Raw genomic sequence first — 23,142 nt, 5'->3', positions numbered from 1 at the left:
GACAACCCTCCAAAATTGATAAAAAGAACAAGAGAAAAACTTATCAGGGTGGTTGCCAATAGACCTACAGCAACATTAAAGCTGTTTCAGGAAATATCTGGCAAGTACTCCCTGCATGTGACAACAATCTCTCGTATCCTTCACATGTCTGGGCTATGTGGTAGGGTGGCTAGATGGAAGCCCTTTCTCACAACAAAACATCCATACCTGCCTAAATTTTACCAAAACATATATACAATCACCCCAAACCATGTGGCAAATTGAGTTAGAACTTTTTTGGGCATAATTCTAAAAGAAATGTTTGGTGCGAAAACAAGAGATCTTATCACCCAAAGAACACTATATCCACGGTGAAGCATGGTGGTGGCAGCGTCACGCTATGGAGCTGCTTCTCTTCAGCTGGGACTGGGGCTGTAGTCAAGATAGAGGGAATCATGGATAGCTCCAAGTCCCAATCTATTTTGGCACAAAACCTGCAGGCCCCTGTTAGACGGGTGAGGATGGAGAAAAACTCAAGCACAATATTGACCCAAAGCACAAATCCAAGTCGACAAAGGAATGGCTTCAGCAGAAGAAGATCAATGTTTTGGAATGGCCCAGTCAAAGCCAAGATCTAAATCAAATTGAAAACCTGTGGAATGACTTGAAGAGGACTGTGTACAGGAGAACCTCTTGCAATTTGATAGATCTGGAGCAATTTTGCAAGGAAGAGTGGAATAAAATTGCCAAATCAAGATGTGCTACGTTGGTAGACTCTTATCCAAAAAGAAAAGGTGCTTTAACAACATATTAGGTAAGGCGTGTGCAGCCAAGTTTTTTTTCTAAAACATTTCTATTTTTTCCACTTGAATTTGTTGGTTGCTATATCACATTGAAGGTAGAAAAAGAGCTGACATTACTGATCTTGGTTTAATTTATTACCTTACAAAGATCTGCAGTTTAAACAGGTTTATGTAGACTTTTATCTCCAGTGTAACTTGCTTACAACATGCCAGAAATTTTGTATTTATACATTTTCTTTGTTAAATAACATGCTTTCTCCAGTTTATTATAAGCCTTAGATTATTGCGCAGTGTCCACCATACAAGTACCAGTGAATGAGCTGTTACAATAGAAATGATATTGTATTAGAACAAGCATTAATATAAACCTATAATATAGACCAATCAGATTTGAGAGTTCAACAGCGTAGTTACTATTAAGTACCACAGTAAAATGTAAGGTTACATATATAACCGTGGTTCTATGTCCTGCCTCTGTTTCTGCCCTTCTCTTGCCCTGCCTCTTGTTGTTGAATTATTTACGCTGACCTTCTGAGGATGCTGGGTTCAAATTGAACCTTGGGTGTCTCTATCAAAAATGAGCTTCCAGTAGTGTATTGTGAACTCTTTAGGACTATGAGGAGAGGGATTGTTGTAATTTAGCGATTTTTTAGCACTGTACAGGATTGATATGAGTAACGGAACTACTGGAAAGACTTGAACTAGGTGGCAACTCCATAAGCTGTTATTTATGTTTAGGCTCTGCTCATTCCTTAAGGCTGAGTTAGTCTGTTTTTGAGTCATGCTGTTCGCCTTGCCGAGCGACTGTGGGAGGACCATGTCAGTTAAAAACAAGTCTGGATTTGCCACGCAGCCCTGAGGAATTTACCAGACTCACACAGCACAACCACTGTCAGAAACTTGTGTGTTGCCTCCTCCGGCTATCTTCTTCTTCTTCATCTTGCCCTCTCTCTTTCACCTAAATATGAAACCATCATAGATTATTTATTGATCCCCTCTAGTCTAGAGAAGGTCTACTCAGCTGGGTTTTATATTGCCATCAAGATTAAGCTCCATTCAAGGGCGTGAGAAACTGAACAACAGTGATGTTGCAGCTTTAATATGTACCTTTAATCACACAGTGTGTCACCCTTTCCATAATATAAGGCTCCTGTTTTTTGTACAGAAAGGCAGATGTGACTACAGACTGAGCCCATGGCATCCCCGGAGTCCCTTGCCCCACATCCTACAGGTGAATGCACTTTTTTCTTTGTTTAAACCTATTAACAAGATCCTCAGTACACCATGTGTGCAGTGAAAGTTAGATGATATTAACAAGAGCTGCTTTCAATAGTTCCTACAGGATCAATACAGAGCATAAATTGCCATGTGGCCTCCATGGAAGCTTTTCTGAGATATGATTGGTCCACACTGCCACGTGGTTAGTAAGGCTTTTGCACATTTGGCCCAGGCAGTGCAGTGTGACCGTTTTAATCTCTGTTAGAGCACAATGTTGTTTTAAAGCCAGCTGACCATATGCTGTGTCCAAGAGATCGTGCAAGTTCACCATATGCCTCCTGCTCTTTAAACACATCCACTCCTGCAGCCATGGAGATCGCTTGCATGAACCCCTCGCTCAAATTTCTGGTGTTGCCAAAAATCCACTTGGCCACTGGTTCTAAGAGTTTAGCCTGTTTCTGTTGGAGAGAACCTGATGAGGAAAAGAAAGAAGGTAATAATGCTTTTTAGAACTTTTAAAATAGAGCAGCAAAGAAAAACTGGAGATCAGATAGGATAATGTGTATTCTGAGAGTTTTTTGAGCTGAGTTCAGTTTTTAGTGTTGTGCACAACTGGACTTTAATATATTACTCTGATTCGTGGCTTGTTTATTCCAACACCTTAAATGACTCATGAGGAGCCTGGCTTTTCTAACATGAAACTGTATCCCTGGTACATACGAGCTGTTAAAGTTGTTTTAAAATTACCTCGTTGTTTGTTTCCATGTCCGTCATGTGGTCCTAGAGTGTATTATTTTGAGCCAGTAGGTTATAATTATGCTTTGACTCTGGTTTGGACCTTTGGCATTTGCTGTTAAGGAAACCCCAAGTTACTGTGGGATACAATGTCTCCAGATTTTTTCCAGTAGTTATTTTTATTAGTTATTAGTAGTTATGCCTAGTAATTAAAGTCACTAGGCAAGGCAATGATTTGATAAGCCTGTTTTGTTATTACACATAATGATTTGTTACTCAGTTAGTAATGGCTGTAGATGATATGACTGTCCAGATACGGTCTGGCTCTGAATGTTACACCACTGGTTGAAGGATGGGCTTTTCATATTATATACTATATGGCCAGAAGTTTGTGGACACTTGACCATAACACTTATATGTGCTTGTTGAACATCCCATTCCAGATTTAGTTCTCCCTTTTCTGTTATAATAACCTCCAGTCTTCTGGGAAGGCTTTCCACTAGATTTTGGAGAGTGGCTATGGGGATTTGTGCTCATTCAGGCACACGTGTGTACGTTTAAGTATGTGTAATGCTCTGCAAAGGACTGGTGTCCCATGAAGAGTGGGACAGGCTTCAGATTCACCAGTACTAAATGTGTTACATTTTTCTTTTTCGCCTGTACATTTATTCCAATATTAGTCAGGTTAAACTTATACTCTTATTAAGTTTACCTGTGCCATCTAATGGTTTTATTTTTCCCTTTAAAGGTTTCAGTTTTAAGTAGAATCCTACGACCTAAAATCTTAATCATCCAAGAGTGCAGTGCCAATCCTCAGTTATTGAATAACAGTAGACTTAATCATATAACTTGGTTTCAGAGTCTATGCCCACCGGTGTGGCACAGACCCCCCAGCAGGAGGAAGAAGAGGAGGATGAAGATGAGGAGCAGGGAGAGCAGTTTCAGTTTGATGACAGTGAAGACGAGAACAATGCTGGTCCAAACCCTGGGGAAATTAAGGCTTCCTCTGCTGAGACTGGACTTCAGGAAGTTGCTTCAGGTGACAGCACAAACTCTAATGCACTTTACAGTCAAGCGGTGAAGCGTGTCCCAGTCACTCATCGTGAGGAATTAAATGGAGTGACCTCTGCTGGTCAGGAGGGTCAAACTTTTCCTCAGCATCCACACATAACAAGCCCAGGTAAGAGTTTCAATCATGTATTTATCATGACTGAATTGTATCAGATTGTAAGAATAAAAAATATATATGTATAACAAACTGTGTTCTTTCTTTCTTTCTTTCTTTCTTTCTTTCAGATATGGTAGTCAGACAGTCTCCTGATGGGTAAGTGTCCTACACTCTAACTGTAGAGTGGAAAATTAAATACTTTTTGTCAGGAGTTTTCTAAGACACGGTGTGATTCCCTGATGCATCTCCAGAAAGTATTGTACAATTGAAATGTCATTATAATGTGATCAATGGCCGTAGCCTCATATACAAGAGACCCATAATGTTTTATTATTTACTTTTGGTGTCACAGCTACACTATGCCGTGTAGTTAGATCAGTCAGCTCTGTGAGTTACATATTATGAGAGACTTGCCTCTTTCCTAAGAAGAGTATACAATACAGTACATAGTAGTGAATCATTCTTCACTAGTCTGGCTAATGGCTGGTTTTGTTGATGGCTGGTTTTTGTTGTTTCAGACGTTCTGTATCTATTGAGCCAAGAGTCACAGAGGAGGCCGAAGGCACGTGGAAGAAAAACACACATACACATGAAGGTATTGCTCTTGGCTCTTAAAAAATACACTCTGTGGCCTCTTTGGTTTGTGCATTTACCTTTTACCTACAATCATTAACCATTTTATCAAGTTCACTTGACACCTTGTGGTGGGTGTGCTGCTTGTATGAGTGTTTCAGTGTATCACTGCTGTGAATTATAGCCCTTAAAAGACATGAAAGATCATTTCATACATATTGCCTAATTACTGAGGAATTATTTGGTGTAGAAATGTACTTTAAATTGCATCTTGTCACAGAGATCTGTGGCTTAACCGAAAAAAAAAAAAAAAACAGTTTCAAATCCACTCATAGCTTCACAGTTTTGCAATATATTTTTAAAATAATTTTTCATTGATTCACTTGATTTTTAAGAAAGAAATTATTTGAACTACAAACAGCAGCAGGGCCACAGTATTCCAAGAAGATCAACAGTGCATTTTGTTATTCAGTCCCTAGTTCTCCCTCAATCTTATTTCTGGCCATTCAGCAACAGGTTTGTGTGCATCATCAACTTATCTGTGCTGAAAAAATAATAAAACATACCTGTTTGAAATGGGGAAATGGGCAAAAATAGGCATAGACGTCTGAGGCCTAAACACCTTAATGTCATTACTAGGTTGAGAATGGAACAAAAATATCCAGCTAACAGCAGTATTGTGACAATAATGAAGGGCTAGAGTCCAAAAAATACAAATTGTGGATGGACAAAATGAGCAATTGTTTCTAAGAGTACACCAGCAATCTGGCCCAATGGGGTAGGTGTCTGATACAGTGGGCAGGAAATGTAAAGCTGCTGTGCTTTACTTATATAACTGTGTTATACTTGTGGCAGTGCCAAGACACACTACCACATCAGTGTCACTGCCAAATAATATCTGCTCAGTGGCACTCTCTTTCTTTTTATGGATGGGTAGAGAAGAGCTAGACAAACTGTGCGTATCAGCAGATGGGCTACAGTCAGCATTTACCTACAAAGAGCACCTATATGGTATTAAATCTGAATGAAACACCTCTCACCCTGCTTCAGCCAATGTCCAGTTCTGTGTCTGTGATCTCCAGGTATACATTCAAGACCCGATTGCTACTACACACCTGTTATAAAGAAGGTTGCTCGCGTGGTTGCTCAGACAGGTCTGTGACTCTCAAGAGGACATGCATCCTCCACCGAATGGAAGATTCAAACAAATAATTTGACACATTCAAATCGAAACTTCAGCTAATCAAAACCATCTGCTTTTAGTTACTATCCATAATAAAGAGATTGTGTGCCAAAATATTCGACCTACTCAGGAGATTCGCTTGAAACAATCCAATGTCCAGGTGTGATCCTGGACACTCACGTATCAAACATTTTTTAAAATTCAGTTCAACAATGCAAGGAAAACACTAGCACTAAAGAATCACTGCATCAAACCTGATCCATGATTTCACTAATTATGCATGAAACTCATAAATACTAAATCAATCCACTTGAATTTCAATTGCATGAAATCAGGAGCACATACATATCCACAGACTGAGCTCAAAAACAATAAAGCAGTGTTCTGAGTGAAGTGTGTGTGTGTTCAGCTCAAGCACCAGCTCGCTCACAGGAATGGTTCAGTGTGGTGTCAGAACTCACACTACGACTGCACAAAGGTACATCGCCTGGTCTCCACTTAGAACCGATTTATTTACCTCTGTATTAGTGTTGCCTCAGACTGTAGAAGGTGTCCTTCTTTACCCTGCTGTAGCTGATTCAGACTGTAAACACATGTATCTCCTGTGTGTTGGTGCTAGAGTTTGAAACTACTCAGCTAAATTGTGACCCCTGTGTTGTTTATATAAAATTGTGTAAGACATTATTGTACTTTACATGCATGACCTTCTGCTTTAGAAGGTGCACAGTACTTATTGACAGACCTTACTGTTCACTGTGTCCTTCAAGTGTGTAATTCTAGCTATGGCCTTCAGGTATGTGCACATATAAACAGTGTGAAGTTAATACTAGAAGGTCAGATCAAGTAATTGACTCCATCTGCTATTAAAAACATGGTATTATTCTCTTCTTGGAATGGAAGAAATACCTGTATTGTAGCCCCTTTAAGCTATAATTAAAGTGTAATTTGTCATGCCCTTAGTATTAGTGTAGCTTTTCTTTGTTGATCCAATTTGCTGGTGACACTGAAAAAGCCTTTGTCATTGTTTCTGTACTCTCCAGATTAATTCTGAGTTACATTTGTGCTTGCTAGTGCTTCTGCCCACATTCCGATCGATACCATAGTCAGTTTAATGAATACCTTGTTCAGTTTAATGGCTGCTGCTTTTAACTACAGAATCAATAAATGTTCAGAGGTTGTGAATGTTGACTTCATACTTTTTCAACCTGGAATGTGAAACAGGTGCACAAGCTGTCTTTTGAGAACATTCAATGATCAGATCAGAATCAACCTTGGCAAGTATGCACTTCTTGTACTAATCCCGAGACTGTCTGTCCTCTGTAGGAAAGCTTGCTTCTGAAACTGAGGGAGGCTTACCCTCTTCTTCCTCAGAGGTATACCCAGATCCTCCCCCGGACTCGGAAGTGATTTATGATGATGTCCCGTGTGAGAACATCCCCTCTCCTGATGCAGGTAGGTGAAAGACTCTGGGCTCAGTATGCACTATTCTACATATTTTCCACATGAGCTGTGGAAGTAGAAAGTCAGGTAACAACCCTGACAGTGAATGAGTGATTGCCCAGTGCTGGCCCACACATGCACTTTCATCTGCTCCACATAACCCTGCAGAATGACAGCAGTTACCTCAGAACTTTCTTAAAGCTGCATGTGGATGGTTGCACTCAGCCCAGATTCCAAATGCAATGAAAAACCTTAAATGTGGCTGTTTTTTGGCCTGCAATTATTGTGATGGATTTTTATGCGCACAAACTCAATGATCTTTGTGCCAGAATTGCCTGCTTTATGGGCAAGAATTAGTTTAGTTTAAGAGTTGTTTATGCTCTCGATGTCAACAAATAGATGTAGTTTCTTATCTACTTTTGATGTTTATTTGCCAGCAAACTGGAAAGAGTGTAGCTAAAGCCATTCTTACTTAACATCTGTTAACACAGATAATGGGCAAACAGTTTAAATGTATACTGAATATCCACTAGAGTGAAAAAATATTTGCATTCCCCTGGTTTTTAAGTGAAAAAAGGAAAATACACTTCTTTTTAAATTGATCTGAACAAAATCAATAAATTTTAAAAAAAATCAAAAAAGTTCAAGAGGTTAATAATAATAAAAAAAAATAATAAAAAAATCATATTCCAAAAGGTAGAGTTCAAAATTTTTAAATGGATATGACTTTTTTTTTCAGGATTTTTTTCACTTTTAATTTGAACAATTTAACAAACAACAAAATGGTCAAATTTTTAAATTTTGTAAAGTGTAGATTATCTGTTCAGTGTATGCAGCTAGGGGTGTGACTGATGTGAGACTATTTCCAAGCGCATCTCCCAAATGCAGTCTAATTTTTGAAGAAAAAAATATACTGAGCGACTACCAAGACAAAACCTGCTAACTTATGCATTACCTTAGACTTTGATACAGACCATATAGACTATGACTAAACATAGCCATGTTCACTGGCTATGCATTCCAGCTAACAATATCTGGTTTGCTGAAAATTTTCTGAATGTTACAGTGATTTCTGGGTGTTCTGTGAATAATTTTTACATAACATCTATAAACATTACTAAACATTGCTGCAACATTTGTAGGTATAGAAACATTAACATTAATGCTAAGGGAACATTGCAGGAATGTAATTTCTGGGATGTTACAATCTAACCTTCTTAGAACCTGTCGAATACATTATTAAACATTCTGACAGCACTATTTGTTAGCAGGGATGTGCTGTGAATCTGCATTAAAAAGGGGTTGTATCCTCACAGCTGTACTATTTACCTAAGTCTTCTGTATTTCTTGTATTGTGTGCAGGTGACGATATGATCTACGAGGATGTGCAGAGGCCTGATGAATTGGCAGAGGGGATGGATAATGGCTGGAGCTCCAGTGAGTTTGAGAGTTATGATGAGCAGTCGGACACCGAGACCAAGCCACGGACACGCAGCAAGGTGGGAACAAGCACAGGTTCAGCTCATGCCTAAGTCGAGGAGTTGCTGGCTTTAAAATCTTCTCTCTGAGGCCAAAGCAGGGTGCAATACAGGGGATTTTAGTAGCTGAACATCTTTATCACATTCTGTGGTCTTTTTATTCTTATTTTGATTCATTTCCGGGTTCATTTAATTTTACCATGATCAAAAATGAATACTGATCATTTCTGCACATTGTCACAAGGTGGCAATAGACACGTGCTGTCATATAGACACATTACTATGTCCACTCTAGTCTTGTCTTACTAAATAGATAGCAAAACTCACAAACCACTAACAAATGACAGCCCCAGCATTTGAGTGGGGAGGAGGGTTAATTCACTGCATCAGTGGATTTTTTTTCCACTCAGCACTCTTTTTCAGTTCTCTTTCCTTCCTGGGCTTCCCCTTGTTCCTCTACTGGTGCTGTTCATTTTAGTCTTTCCAGCCCATGCTGTCTGTTTGCATTGCTGTGCTTTATGCATGATCTCAGCTGAAAACAGGTACAGAAACCTTTCACTAACTTAATCAGTGAAACATTTTATGTCGCGCTGCAATGGATGCTAAATTTATGCATGTTTGTTTAATTATTTCTGCACCTTGTATGTGATATTTATGTTAATCACAAGAGTATATAAATCATAGCCACTCCTCTTTTGAGGCCTTTTCTTTTGATTGTTCTTGAATGTGTCACTGTCTGCCTGTCTGGCTTTCTTTCTGTTTCCTCATTCTCTCCCCTCTTTGTGTGTTTCTGTCTGTCTCTCTCTACACATTGATCTAAACACCATCCCTATTGACCATGGGCATGTGGATACGGCGATGACCTTAGATTTCTCCCGATGTACGGCGCATAAAGGAGCATTGTGCCCGGACCAAACGTGAACTGGCCATGCGGTTAGGGGCTCGAGACGTCAGCCAGATCAAACAGGCCTATGACATCAAGGTATATTTTCCCAGTAGTACTGCAACTGCAGTATCATTCATCATTCAACATAGTCAAATATAAGGTTTATGATGCAGGTTGTAACTTGTATGTACGTATATAAATCATTCAACCATATTCAGCCATCCTTCCTCTTGCTCTATCTTGCACAATGCAAAAAAAAAAAAAAAAGTTTTGCTTCCCACTGAAAATGAAACTGTCTAAATGCCCCCAAGCTTACAGCAAATGAACCATGAGGGACCATGAGAGAGTGACTTTGCCCCTGTTGCTCTGCACACTGTTCTCTGTACAGGATCAACCTTTTTTTCCCTCTTCCTCTGAGCTGCAGATGTCCATTTCAGTACTCATCTCCTCTCTCACAGGTTCAACAGCTCATGAAAGCCGCCCGGAATGGCACTAAAGATGGACTGGAAAAGACTAAAATAGCCATGATGCGCAAAGTGTCCTTCCTGAATAAAAAAGAAAACACAGGTTTGAGAGGTTTTTTATTCCTTTTCTTTTGTTGAAAGCTAGAAGTTAATTTCTTGTGAGCTGCAGCACCATTAGTCCATTTTGATAAAGTAGTCAGTCAAAGATCTTTAACAGTCAGGGGGTTTGGTGAATATTGTGAGTGGCAGTAAAGCAGGACTAACAAGGCTTTGTGTAAATATGAAACAATGCAGATGACACAGAAGATGACTCTGGTTACCTAGATGTGACAGTTTCTGAAGTGAAACACCCACCACCTCAACTTTCTCCCATGCCAGAAGGTCTCACTAGCCAACAGGTAGGTGTGTGTGTGTCTCAGCAGTGTAACCAAACTACAGTGAATGTATACAGAGTTATTTAGCTTAATTCAGCTTTTTTTTTCAGACTGTAAGACGTCACATTCTTGGCTCTATTATCCAGAGTGAGATAAGCTACTTGGATTCCCTCAGAAGGATTCTGCAAGTAGGTCGCTGATTTGCAATGTAATCGTGTAATTATCTAAAATGCTATCACTTTTTATTTCATCATTGTAATACATGCACATGAATGAGTATTACATTCATTGCTCTAGGATTCATCTCATACATTCTGATTCAATCCCAGGATTACCAAAAGCCTTTACTGGAGGCAGAGCCACGCATCCTAAGTTCTAGAAAGATCCAGCCCATTTTCTACCGGGTGAAAGAGATCTTGCAGTGCCATGCCATGTTCCAGATCGCCCTGGCCTCCCGTGTGGCCGAATGGGACCAGATAGAGACCATTGGGGATCTGTTTGTAGCCTCTGTAAGTCTCAGGATTTTCCCCCAAATGAGTTTATGAACTAAAAGGGTTCAAATTCTGTTGTTCATATACTTAAATTGAATGATACTTGAGTATCTTGATAAGCTTGAACCCTCTCTAGCTGAACCTTTTAGTTTCTTTTCCTTGCTTGAAATGATGTCATGTATTAAGTAATAGGAAACATCTGAGTAGAAGTATTGTCACATGGGCTGTTTTTAGCAGGCTTTGCCAAAACTATATTAACCGTACCGTACTTTCTGGAAATAACACACATAAATAGCCATTAATGAAAGGGGTATCATAAGATGCATAACAATGTTATTTCCATTGCGGTACAAAAAAGAACAAAAAAGGCTATTTCAGGAAGTGTGATCTAACTGAAAGTGTATGGACATTCTGTTACCTCAAGGTTGTTTATCTGGGTATTCAGATATTCTTTAACTCCAGTAACTAGTTTTCACACTGACTAGCTTTGTTCTGACTTTGTGCTGTTTCCACTATGTGTGTGCTTTATGGAAAAAAAAAAAAACCCAGAAATCTTGTAGTCAGCAATTCTATTTAAACAGTACTCATTTCCTGTGCGGTACCAAAGCTGCGAGCAGCAGCTGTGCTTATTTTTAACATGTGATGCAAAAGATTCAAGCATTTGTAATAAATCAGGTTTGTAATAAACCAGCAACCTCAGCTAAAATGTATGATTGCTGAAAGCCCTTTTTAGACTAGAGTCTAGCAATTTAAAATGCTGCTTTGTGAAATGGTGTGTGTGTGTGTGTGTGTGTGTGTGTGTGTGTTCATGTCTAAACCTCTGTATCCCTTTCAGTTTTCAAAATCAATGGTTCTGGATGTATACAGCGATTATGTCAACAACTTCACAAATGCAATGGCTCTCATCAAAAAAGCCTGCATGTCCAAGCCTGCTTTTCTGGAATTTCTTAAAGTACGTTCTGCTGGTTTTACTGGTTTTTATTTAAAGACTAGGTACAAATAGCTTCTTGCATCTGCTGCTTGATGTGTACTACTTTCAGTGATTGTGAGCTGCATTTTAATTTAAATATAACAAGAGGCACTGTTGTATCTGACCTGCTCACATGTTACTTTGAATCTTAGAAAAGGCAGGCTGTCAGCACAGACAGGATCACCCTTTATGGCCTGATGGTGAAGCCAATCCAACGTTTCCCTCAGTTTATACTCCTTTTACAGGTTAGCGCTACTTCACATACACACATACACATACTGTATGCGCACACATGCACACATATGAATATAATATACGAATATATTGTTATTGCTTTTAGATATGGTTAGATAAAACCTGGAGTTCTCAGTTTACATCTAAATGGAATTGCCTCAGAGAAAGTGGAACAGAGAAGGAAATCCACAACATTATAAACCACAGACTTACAGTCTGCATAGTGGATGGCAGCATATCTTATCATGTTGTCTAGCTGACTGCTACTTCATAATCATCTTTCCCATATCAGCATGCATTAATTATATCTAATGATCTCTAATCTTTCAATTTTAATTTTAAAAACCATGGCTGAATATAGAACAGCATCACCGGACAGTCCAGGATGATTCTTTAGTATTTCAAGATCATTCGATAAGGTGAAGTCAGCAAAGTGCAGGACTTCCTCACTGGCATATAATGTAATGTTTAAAGGGAATTACATGAAAATCAGATTTCACAATTCGAAAATTTTGACACTGATACTGATCTAAGAATAGTATCAAAATGCATGATGTAAAATCATTAAAATATTGGAAAAATGCTACAATAATCGGACATTTACAGTTACTGAGGTGACATTGGTGGCTGTTTTTTTTTCAATAAATTGGTCTGGCAATAAATTAATATATTGAGACCATGAGTTAAGCTTCTCATAACCACAAATGAATACATTAAGATCATGAATGACCTCTCACAATCAATTTTATGGCCACAATGTACTTAACTTGTGGCAACTATTGTACATTAAAATGAATGTACAATAATGAATGAAATGAATGTACAATTATGAATGAAATGAATGTACAATAATGAATGAAATGAATATCGCAGGAACCTAAGCATAGGGATGATTGATAATATAACACTTTACTTCAATCTTGGAATGATGCATAAATACAGTACATACTGGAGTCTCTGGTGTTGTGACATGGATGTACCATTATCCTGCGTCACCTTAAGCAAATTCTCAAAGCTCACCTGCTCACCTGTTCCATTCAAATAATTAACTGCAGGACATCTATTAAGTATGATATTCCCATAACATATTAAGTCGTGGGCTCAAATTACACAAAATTTGTGGCCTAAGATACTTCATTCGTGGCCTTGAAATATTATAAGAAATAACTTCTGGCCTCGATATATTGTCTTGCATCCACAAATGAATTAATTCAACTAATTAATTAATAAGTATTAAATATTAATTAATAAATAAATATTTAAAAATGACCACATCACCTCAATTGTTCCATAGACATTCTTTACACTGTGTTTGTAGTTTTGTACCCGAAGGTTAACATGATCTTTCTCAAAAGACTCAGAAGAAAGCGCTAATTGTCCTCTTCCGCATACATGAGCACACAGATGCCCAAGATTGGCTACTCTTGCTCTAATTGGTAGGGGAGAGAGCATCCGTTCCAGAGAGCAGGGCTAATCATGTGGAAACAAACTTATGATCTCCTGACAACACACTGCTTTTGTGCTGTAAACAGTAATGCTGCATTTAAAAAAAATACATCTTTAATTTGATTTGACTACACACTTATTTAATGTGTACAAAACTAAATTAACACTGAAAAGAAAGAAAACATTTTACAATTGTAGATTTAAGTGTCTGCTTCTAGAACAGTAAAAAAAGAAAAGAAAAAGAAATCATGTTTCCTGTGATATTTATGACAATATCAATGTTATATTGCCTCTTGCCCAGCCCTAGTGTGCAGGCTATATGGCTGTATCAGAGGTCTTTAACAGTAACTCATGCGTGTGTGTTTGTCTAGGACATGCTGAAGAACACGCCGTCTGGGCACCAGGATAGGCTGCCACTGCAGCTGGCTCTGACTGAGCTGGAGACCTTAGCCGAGAAGCTGAATGAGCAGAAGCGTCTAGCAGAACAGCTCTCTGAGATCCAGCAACTAACACGCAGCAACAGTGATCGTGCCCTCAGCAAGGTCACACACCAAAACACACTCCCATTTCTCTGCTAGGCACATGTCACAGTTGCTCAGCAACCCACTCTAAGTCTTGTTACTGCTACTCCATTTAGCAGATGCAGAGAATAAGATGAAATATTTTGCAGTTATTATTTTTTTTATATAATGCAAAGATGAGGCATTTAAAAAAAAATTATTGTAGCTAACTAGACTTACCAAGACCAATAAATCCATTTCGGTGATATTAAACTTTTTACTGATTTCTATTCATTCCTGGCTCAAAAGCAATGGAGCCTGTTTTTTAACCAGCACTGCAGATGTTTGACTCTCACTGTGAGCGGTTATGACTGATGATTTGGGTCATGCACTGCTGCAGTTTGGGCTCTCGTATCTGTCTTTGGCCTGTAAATGAAGCCTTTTATGATGATTATCACTAGAGGGTGCTCCGGTATCTGCCATCAGCCTCACAGTGGAGAGGGGAAAAAAAAAAACGTTTCCACCCAGCCTTCTGATGTGAATGATCTAAAGTTAAATAGCCTTGTAGATCCCCTGAGGTGATAGCAATTCATCTTCACCCGCTTTGGTTGAGTGTGTAGAATAAAGCAGTGGCATTTGTATACATTACTGGAATCACAGAAAGGAAAACCGAGTGTTTTAGTATAATGCTATTCTAGTTTAAAAATACTGTGGTGTAAAAGTGCTGTTAGATTTTATGTGTTAGGTTGTTAATAAGGAATAAAGCACTTCTGCAAGTGCTGTTATAGATAAATCATCGATCATAGGGTTTTGTGATGCAACCCAGAGGGCCGTTACCACCCTGAAGTTGATCATATTCCGATAGCAGCACTTCTCAAAGTGTTTTATTCCTCTCATACCACAGCTATTTGCCAATGATTACAATTTCCTATTAATAAAAAACAGTATGTTGTACTTTTTATCTGTTTATAATTACATTTAATGCTGTGGAATGTTAGTATTACTTATGCTATAGCAGCTATCAACAATTATTCCCTCAACAGCCTCTGTTTTTTTCTCTCTCTTGAAGTTAATTACACAAAAATGCAGCTCGTAATGTTTATAAAAAACTCTAACGTGCAAAGTCCTCTGTTTTGAGGACTCTTCCATGGCAAAAAGCCTGTACTGACTTAAGTGCATTAATATACTGTAGATATGTGATTTTTATTGCAGCCAGTAGGTGTTGTAGAAAATTTATCAACACTTGACCAGTCAGGTTTGAGAATTTAATATAATGTGTGTCCGCAGCAGCTGAACTCAGATCAGAAGCAGCTGATTCTGTGTGAAACCCTGATCGAGACAGTGTATGGGGACAAGGGGCAGGTTCTCAAGTCCAAGGAGCGCAAGGTGTTCCTCCTCAACGACATACTCATCTGTGCAAACATCAATCTCAAGTAAGTCAGGTTCACAGTTTGCTTTCTGTGCACTGTGCATTATCTGTGCACTCAACAAATCCTTCATCTTCTCAGATCTTAAAGCGTTGTGGTTTTGTGGTTTATATCCCTTTTATCTTCCATTTAATGATGGTCTAGATTCATTGAAAGGGGCATTGATTACTTCATTAATGAAACAAGGTAACATTTTCAAGCCTGCTAAATTATAAATTAACTGATAATGAATGTTATAGCATTTCAAACATAATCCAATTATTATCTTTTCACTGCAAAATGTGTGCTATTCACCCTCAATTATCTAACCTCAATGAAGATCACACATGATGGAAAAATTCAAGGGAAGGTAGATGGGAATTCAAGGGAAAGTAGCAATTTCTTTTGATTACAACACCACTGCCACCCCCCACCCAGATCAATTCCAGATCACAACAGTTCATTTTACTGCCTGTGATTCTTCTCTCTGATCATGCATTATAACAAACCAAAAGCACAGCTTTGTTCTGTCACAGTCTTTAATAAAATTATGATTTTTGTCTTCAATAAGGGGGCTTCCGGATATCAGCAGCCTGGTTCCTGCTGGCCCAAAGTACATGGTGAAGTGGACAGCTCCTCTGCAGCAGGTTCAGGTGGTGGAGGTGGGTCAGGAGAACTCACAGAACCACGACAGTGTTTACCAGTCGAGTGGATCCAAACGTCTCAGCTCTGCCAACTCACAAGGTCAGAACGGTTTCTTAGATAATATCTAACCAGTGAGAAAGAATTGAAGCGTAATAATTTGACAGTGCAAGATCTTGGTACTAAAGTAATCTTTTTTATTACCCTTTTGTAGTATAAACTTTTATTGTTTCTTAATTTCTATAGTTTGACAGGTAGATTAATTATCATATATCAGACGGTATAAATGTTTTAAAGGAGGTTGGGGCTCATTTAACTTTAGGCTCTTCTTTTTAGTTTAGTTTAGTGGCTGTAGCCGACAGTAACAATCTTTTGACAATCACCTTTTTCAGTCAGAAACACACAAAATCTAAAACAATAAAACAGTGAGAATGGATATGTAATTCTTTTTCAGTTAATTAGTTTATAAGCACTCTTGTACCTGTGCTCATTTTCGAACTGCTGCCCAAACTGCATCACAAGGCAGTGTAACACACTCTGAGGAAGGCACTTTCCAATTTCATTAAATTTTATTTTATTTATATAGGACTTTTAACAATGGGCATTGTCATAAAGCAGCTTTACAGAAATCTGGATAAGGATTTAGATTTAGATCACTAATGAGCAAGCCCAAGGTGACAGAGGCAAAAAAAAAAAAAAACAACTGATATGACAAGAGGAAGAAACCTTGAGAGGAACCAGACTCAAAAGAAAACCCATCCTCTTCTGGGTGTCATCAGACAGTGCAATTATGAGTCATTACTTTTTCACAACTGCATACTCTAAAGTTAAACAGTACTAAGTGTTTTGAAAAGGTTCAGCAGTATTAAAGTCAGGGTCTTTTTTTTTATTTAATTAGAGTTTTAGCTTTAAATCTAGAGTATCCATTAAAGTTATCCAATGAATAATGAATGAAGATGGATAACTTTAGGGTATCCATGTGGTACCATCAACAGCAATCTTAAGCCAAATTTTAGGCAATCCATGTGGGGCCATCCTCAGCAGCAGCAAATGACTCTCAATTGAAGGAAGCTCCAAGCAGAGGAATGCATCAAGATGGATCAGGCAGGTCTGGAGGGCAGAAGGAGTCACGATCACTGGCATATCATCAGGATGCACGAGTAATGTGTAGCTCAACAGAGAGAGAGAGAGAGAGAGAGAGAGGGAGGAAATAGTGAGAACAGATTATTAAGTATGCAGAGTGCAAGCAAGGACTCCAGCAGGACTAGCTATGGCAGCATAATTAAAAGGAAGAGCCAGAAGGTAACACAGGCATGAGGGCAGCTTGGGACATAAAGAGGACCGCCACTCCACTGTCAACAAACTTGAGTGAACCTGTGAGAGTGGGAGGGGCTAAACATCCCAGGTTATTAAAACTTCCTATGCCCATGAACCCTCTTGATTTGTGCCTTTGCCTAAGAAAAACACTATTAAGAAAAAGCTTGACTAAACAAATAGGTTTTCCGCCTAGACTTAAAGACTGAGACGGTATCTGGGTCCCGAATACGAATCAGAAGGCTGTTCCATAACTGCTGTAGTCTTCATTATTCTAGGCACTAATAAAGAGCCTGCACCTGTTGATGGAAGCAGGCATGGTGAATCATAATAGACCAAAAATACACCTAGGTACTATGTGAAGTTTGCTCAGGTACTGAGGTTGTCTGCCCTCTTCTGCATATATAAGCTCATAGATACTCAGAATTGGCTAATAACACTGTGATTGACAAGTGAGAGACAGAGTATGCCATCTCTCTCACCCAGAGAGCATGGCCAGTTTAGCTCTCTTGGACTCCTGGCTATGGATGGCTGTGGCATCTATACAATATACTTTAGGATGAGTAACTGATAAATAAGCTAGGAGTTTGAGGGTTTAAAACTACCTTAATGTGAGTATACTTGAGTAACCTTACCGTTACCAAAAAAATAGAACCTTATAATTCCAATGGTAAAAATCTATATCTGTAAATTTCATCTATGATTGTTCTTTCCATGAGAACAATGATTTATCTCTTTATTATATTGTTTTTTTTTATTGTATGGTCTATAAGAAAAAAACAGCCACGTCCTGGTTAGTATTTCAAAACACTGAATGAACAATCTCACACTTTCATCGCCTCCAACTATTCAGACTACAGCTTTCCCACATGCCAGGCTAGAAGAACTCAATAAATCTATATTGCTACTCATATGATCCTCCTTTTTTTATTATTTATTTTGTTTGGAGGAATAAAAAATACAGTCCAAAGGATTTCTGTAGGGCTCAATATAGCATTTGTCTCTCAGAGTGAGCACACATACCCAATCTCAGAGGGCAGCAATGGCCTAATGCTCAGTTGACCTTATGTCCTTTGAAACTTTTTTTATTTACCTTAGATTGAGCTGTTTACATATTACTAGATTAGTTTTTACATATTACTAGATTAGATTACTAGATGTACTGTCTTTCATAGTGCATTTCAACTTTCATCAATTAAGAAAAACATACTATTCTAGTGGAACATGCTGTTGACTATACTACAGGTTCTCGTTCATCAGGACATGGACCTATTGGGTTTTTGTGCTGGCTACAGAAGTAGAGTTGAATGTGAAGTAAACTGTATTGAGAGAGAAACTTTCTGCCAATAATAATCTGTGAAAAATGTTGTAAATTTAAAGTTTTGTTGTACAGCATAATACTGTTTATTATTTCACAGGACTGTATTGTAAACAATTGGGCAATTATAGCAGCGTGTTCGTTTACAGTAAAATACAAGAAAATACAATGCATATTGGGATATTTTACATTTTAGGCAGGAGTGAGAAAGATTCTCTGTGTGTTGATGTAAAAATTAGTGGTTCATTTTAGTGCCTTTTATTTTAGCCCTTTATTTTCAACTCTTTATTTGAGTTCAAGTTTATTTGCTACTAAAAACTTCAGTTTAGTAAAGCAGTGTGAATTAATTCAATATTAGAGGTGGTTGAATAAATGGAAGCTAGTTGTGAGAAGTGGTGTCTCAATGGTTAAGCCTTTGAGGAAGGTTGTGAATTCAGATCTTAGCACCTCCATGCTGACGAGTCCTTAAGCAGTTATATCCTGCCTCATTGCACAGCAGCATAACTTGATATACACTCACCCTCCACTTTATTAGGAACACCTGCACAATGCAAAAAATCATGCAGATACAGGTCAAGAGCTTTAGATAATGTTCATATCAAACATCAGACTGAAGAAAAAGTGTGATCTCTGTGACTTTAATCATGGCATGGTTGTTGGTATTAAATGGGCTGTTTTGAGTATTTCATAAACTGCTGATCTCCTGGGAATTTCACACACAGCAGTCTCTAGAGTTTACACAGAATGTTGCAAAAAATGAAAAAAAAAAAAAAAAAACCATCCTTGAGAGTCTGCAGACTGAAACACATTGTTGATGAGAGAGATCAGACGAGAATGACCAGATTGGTTTGAGCTGACAGAAAGTGTACAGTAACTCAAATAATCACTCTTTACAACTATTGTGAGCAGAAAAGCATCTCAGCATGCAAAACACATCAAATCTTGAGGTGGAATCTAAGGCTATAATGCAGACAAGCTCACTGAACCTGTTGAAGCCTGGAAAAAAAAAAAAAACGGGTGATTTTTTTCCTAATCTTTAACTGCTCAGTGTATGTGAGCCTGTGCCCATGATAGCCTCAGATTCCTGTTCTTGGCTGACTAGATGAGCCCATCCACCTTAAGGTTCGATGTTTTGTGCATTATGAGATGCTTTTCTGCTCACCACTTTTACACACTGTTTGAGTTACTATAGCCTTGCTGGCACCTTAAACCAATCTGGCCCTTTTCCTCTGACCTCTCTTATCAACAAGGTGTTTCCACCCACAGAACTGTCACTCACAGAATGTTTTTAGTTTTTTGCACCATTCTTTGTGAACTCTAGAGACTGTTTTGGGTGAAATTCGCAGGAGATCAGCAGTTTCTGAAATACTCAAATCAGTCCTGCTAGTACCAACATTCATGCCATGATCAAAATCCCAGAGATCACATGTTTTCTTCATTCTGATGTTTAATGTGAACATTGACTTAAGCTCTTGACGTGTATCTGCATGACTTTTTTGCATTGCGCTGTTGCCACATAATTGGCTGATTAGATTAATGTACAGGTGTTCCTAATAAAGTGTACATGCACATTCTCCCTGCTTTTCAGCCAACAGTGTAACATAGCATGAGGAAACCATACAGATGTATGCCAAGTACCATTATCACCATGCACATAAATGAATCATAATCAACCATTTTATCACGGTCAGTGCAGCCATGTTTTTAATTATAAGGCAGATCGTGAATTATCTAGAGCTTGGTGTTGGTGTTGGGATTGTTGTTGAACACCTAAGGCTCTGCCAATAACTGACATGTTTGTTTTTCTTTTTCTTACCTTGAGAGGAGTTAGTACCTTAGCAGTTGGCCAATCGTTAATGTTACAGCAAATGAACTGTAAGCTAGTGAATTCAGAGCACATAAGGAATCCAATAACCTTAGAATATCCTTATTTTGTTTTATTTGAAATTAATGTTGGGGAATGTTGGCGATCCCCTGCTCTATGAGAACCAATGCTGTTGTAGGATTAGAACATAACATAAACTGCTCTTTATGAAGTGATAATGAAGTGGACGATAAAGTAGTGTTTGTTTTAGGCAAGCTGTTTCTGGGGCCACCCAAACTGTACCAGGAACTGCAGGAGCTCCAGCATGACCTCTCAGTAGTGGAAGAGGTCACACTCCTAGTGGGTACTCTGCAGGGGTCCTATCAGGTATAACTTTATATCAAAAGAAGCAATATCTCAGCATTGAATAATAAGTCTCAGTAACTTTCTCTTTTAGTTCCTGTGTATCTGGAGATTAGTTAAGTGATATGTTACCAGCATCGTATATGTGTGTATGTGTGTGTGTGTGTGTGTGTGTGCAGAATCTTAACACAACAGTGGGGCAGGACTGGTGCCTGGCTCTGCAGAGGCTCATCCGCATCAAAGAGGGTGAGATCCAGTGTGCCAACAAGTGTCGTTTGCGGCTAATGGTGCCCGGCAAGCCTGACAAGTGAGTAGTGAAGAGAACTGGAACAGGCTGGCAAATTGCCTTTGAATGTGGGCAGGCTTGCTCTAGGCCACACATTCATTCTGTTAATCGATTTAAAGCGCTTTTCAGTTATTGGGAATGATTACCAGAGGGCTTCTGCTTTGTGGATTTGTTCTGGTGCAGCAGCTGCTCTCGATGTTGCCTGCTCATACAGCCAAATGGACTGGGCTGAGCTTAGCTTGGCAATAGGACTTTGTTGGGAACAGATTTTAGAACAGCTGGTTATTAATCACCCAAGTGCCATCGCAAAGTGTGATGGTTTAAGCACTAACACTTGTTCCTTGTGCTGTTTGCTTATTCTCTTTGAGAGCACATAGGCCTATTAGTGATGTCTTTATATTAAAGCGCTTTTATAAATGCTGTCAAAAATTATTATTGGAGCTTAGAGTTTCAGTAATGTGACTGTTTTATTGACAGCTTGTGTTGAATTCCTTATGGAATTTGTATGTGTTTGCACATGTTTTTTGCAGGTCTGGGCGTCCAGTCAGTTTCACAGTGGTTTTCAATACTCCCAGCCCAATCAGTAAAATCTCATGGGTCAATCGCTTGCATCTTGCTAAAGTCGCTCAAAGTAAGTAGATATCAGAAAGAGGTAGTAGATGTCAAAACGTGTCTACATTCTTCCCCTGGATTTAGTCCTATTGGATGTACAACACCTCTTGCTGTGTGTGTAGGGGAAGAGAACATGCCTGGTTGGGTGTGTGCAGAGGATGATGAGAAGACTAAGCCACCATTCTGGTGTCCACTCCTGGCTTGTCGTGTGCCTGTGTTCTCTCCAAAAGCTCAAGATCTGAAGGTGAGACCCAACATGGAACTCTTTAAATTACTTGTACTCCATGGTCCTTGTGGTAGTAGAATGTAGAAAAGAACACAGCACTATGATATAAAAAGTCAAAGTGTGTATATAGAGTAGACCAAAATAGTACATATAGTACATTTAGTAGATATCTATTGTCAATGGTTCGAAAAGTTTTACACTTCACCCTTCCCCTGTCTCCCCTGCTCTGGCTGGGGATCAGTCATCAGTTGGGTGATTATATCTGAAACAAAGTTGTTTTGTCTCATTAGAAAATCAATGAAAAATCTATCATGACAGTTTAGCAATAACAAAAATGACCTCGAGCTCGCTTTATTCATGAAAAGGAAAAAAATAAAGTTAATCTAAAAAAAAATTGGTGAATTACCTAAAATTTTCTACTGAAGAGAATGGGACTCGGGTTCCTAGAATCTGCATAATGAGATCATGAATCCACACTCCCTCTCACAAAAACCATGTGACACAGCCCCAGAGGTACTTAGGAGCTCTTAGGTTTCATCTGTCCTCTCTGACACTGCTATTTGGCTAACTGTGAAGATTTTGCTTTTGGTAATTAAAGGTACAGAGTTCCTGTAGGACTATTTTCCAAAAACTGGTCTTCAAGCCCCATAGACAGTCCACATTTTTGCTCTCTATCTGCTTGGAACAAACCTGGTTTTCATTTTCCTTGATGGTATGTTACATGTGTGTTAGGAGAAAAATGTAGATGTCTGTATGAAGGTTTGGGAAACACATTCTGTGTGTACATTTTATATATATACCTTGATATGGCCAGACATACTAAATTGAGGTCATGAAATCATAATGTGTGTGTGGGATATAGGGTGTTTTATCACTCTTAAATTCATTATTTTATTTGTCGAAATAAGTCGATGTTCTCCTGTAAAGAAAGTGTGCGGAAGGATAAGCTGACCAAGCATGCATTTGGTCTGCTTACTGCTCACTTTAAGTAAATGTAGTTGGTGTAGTAAATGTACTTAATGTAGTAAATGAACTACAGGGATACGCAATGTCTCTGATTAAGATTCTCCAATCTCTTCCATGTGAAATAACCCTTTCTGTAGACTTTACAGGGACAGTATGATTAATTACTAACACGTTTATGTATTTAATATTGCCTCAAATGGCATTTCATAGCTTTTAAATGTATTTACGATGCCTAGAAGATGAATTTCAGCATATTGTGGTTA

The 23,142-nt window shown here is 38.6% G+C and overlaps 1 protein-coding gene across 6 annotated transcripts in view; it reads left to right on the top strand.

Annotated features, from left to right (window-relative positions):
• arhgef10lb (Rho guanine nucleotide exchange factor (GEF) 10-like b) overlaps positions 1-23,142 on the top strand; it is a 37,445-nt gene that overhangs the window by 3,390 nt on the left and 10,913 nt on the right. The window contains exons 1-23 of one of the 6 annotated variants that reach the window (XM_026920341.3): positions 2,087-2,493; positions 3,595-3,915; positions 4,032-4,059; positions 4,422-4,498; positions 5,559-5,630; positions 6,069-6,137; positions 6,983-7,111; positions 8,462-8,598; positions 9,446-9,559; positions 9,922-10,030; positions 10,222-10,325; positions 10,412-10,489; positions 10,631-10,810; positions 11,628-11,744; positions 11,915-12,007; positions 13,814-13,984; positions 15,230-15,375; positions 15,514-15,555; positions 15,920-16,092; positions 20,698-20,813; positions 20,969-21,096; positions 21,606-21,706; positions 21,810-21,931. In XM_026920341.3, the coding sequence (XP_026776142.3) occupies positions 2,298-2,493; positions 3,595-3,915; positions 4,032-4,059; positions 4,422-4,498; positions 5,559-5,630; positions 6,069-6,137; positions 6,983-7,111; positions 8,462-8,598; positions 9,446-9,559; positions 9,922-10,030; positions 10,222-10,325; positions 10,412-10,489; positions 10,631-10,810; positions 11,628-11,744; positions 11,915-12,007; positions 13,814-13,984; positions 15,230-15,375; positions 15,514-15,555; positions 15,920-16,092; positions 20,698-20,813; positions 20,969-21,096; positions 21,606-21,706; positions 21,810-21,931 (2,823 nt within the window). In that variant the 5' untranslated portion in view covers positions 2,087-2,297. Of the gene's footprint in view, positions 1-1,947; positions 2,014-2,086; positions 2,494-3,594; positions 3,916-4,031; positions 4,060-4,421; positions 4,499-5,558; positions 5,631-6,068; positions 6,138-6,982; positions 7,112-8,461; positions 8,599-9,445; positions 9,560-9,921; positions 10,031-10,221; positions 10,326-10,411; positions 10,490-10,630; positions 10,811-11,627; positions 11,745-11,914; positions 12,008-13,813; positions 13,985-15,229; positions 15,376-15,513; positions 15,556-15,919; positions 16,093-20,697; positions 20,814-20,968; positions 21,097-21,605; positions 21,707-21,809; positions 21,932-23,142 lie in introns of those variants that run through there. The other 5 variants (XM_053240862.1, XM_053240859.1, XM_026920346.3 and 2 more) reach the window with 5 other exon arrangements.

Source organism: Pangasianodon hypophthalmus, chromosome 16 (genome assembly GCF_027358585.1).
Source record: "Pangasianodon hypophthalmus isolate fPanHyp1 chromosome 16, fPanHyp1.pri, whole genome shotgun sequence".
Taxonomy (NCBI): Eukaryota; Metazoa; Chordata; class Actinopteri; order Siluriformes; family Pangasiidae; genus Pangasianodon; species Pangasianodon hypophthalmus.
The sequence above is the reverse complement of the archived record's forward strand: the minus strand, read 5'-3'. Positions and strand labels throughout refer to the sequence as shown.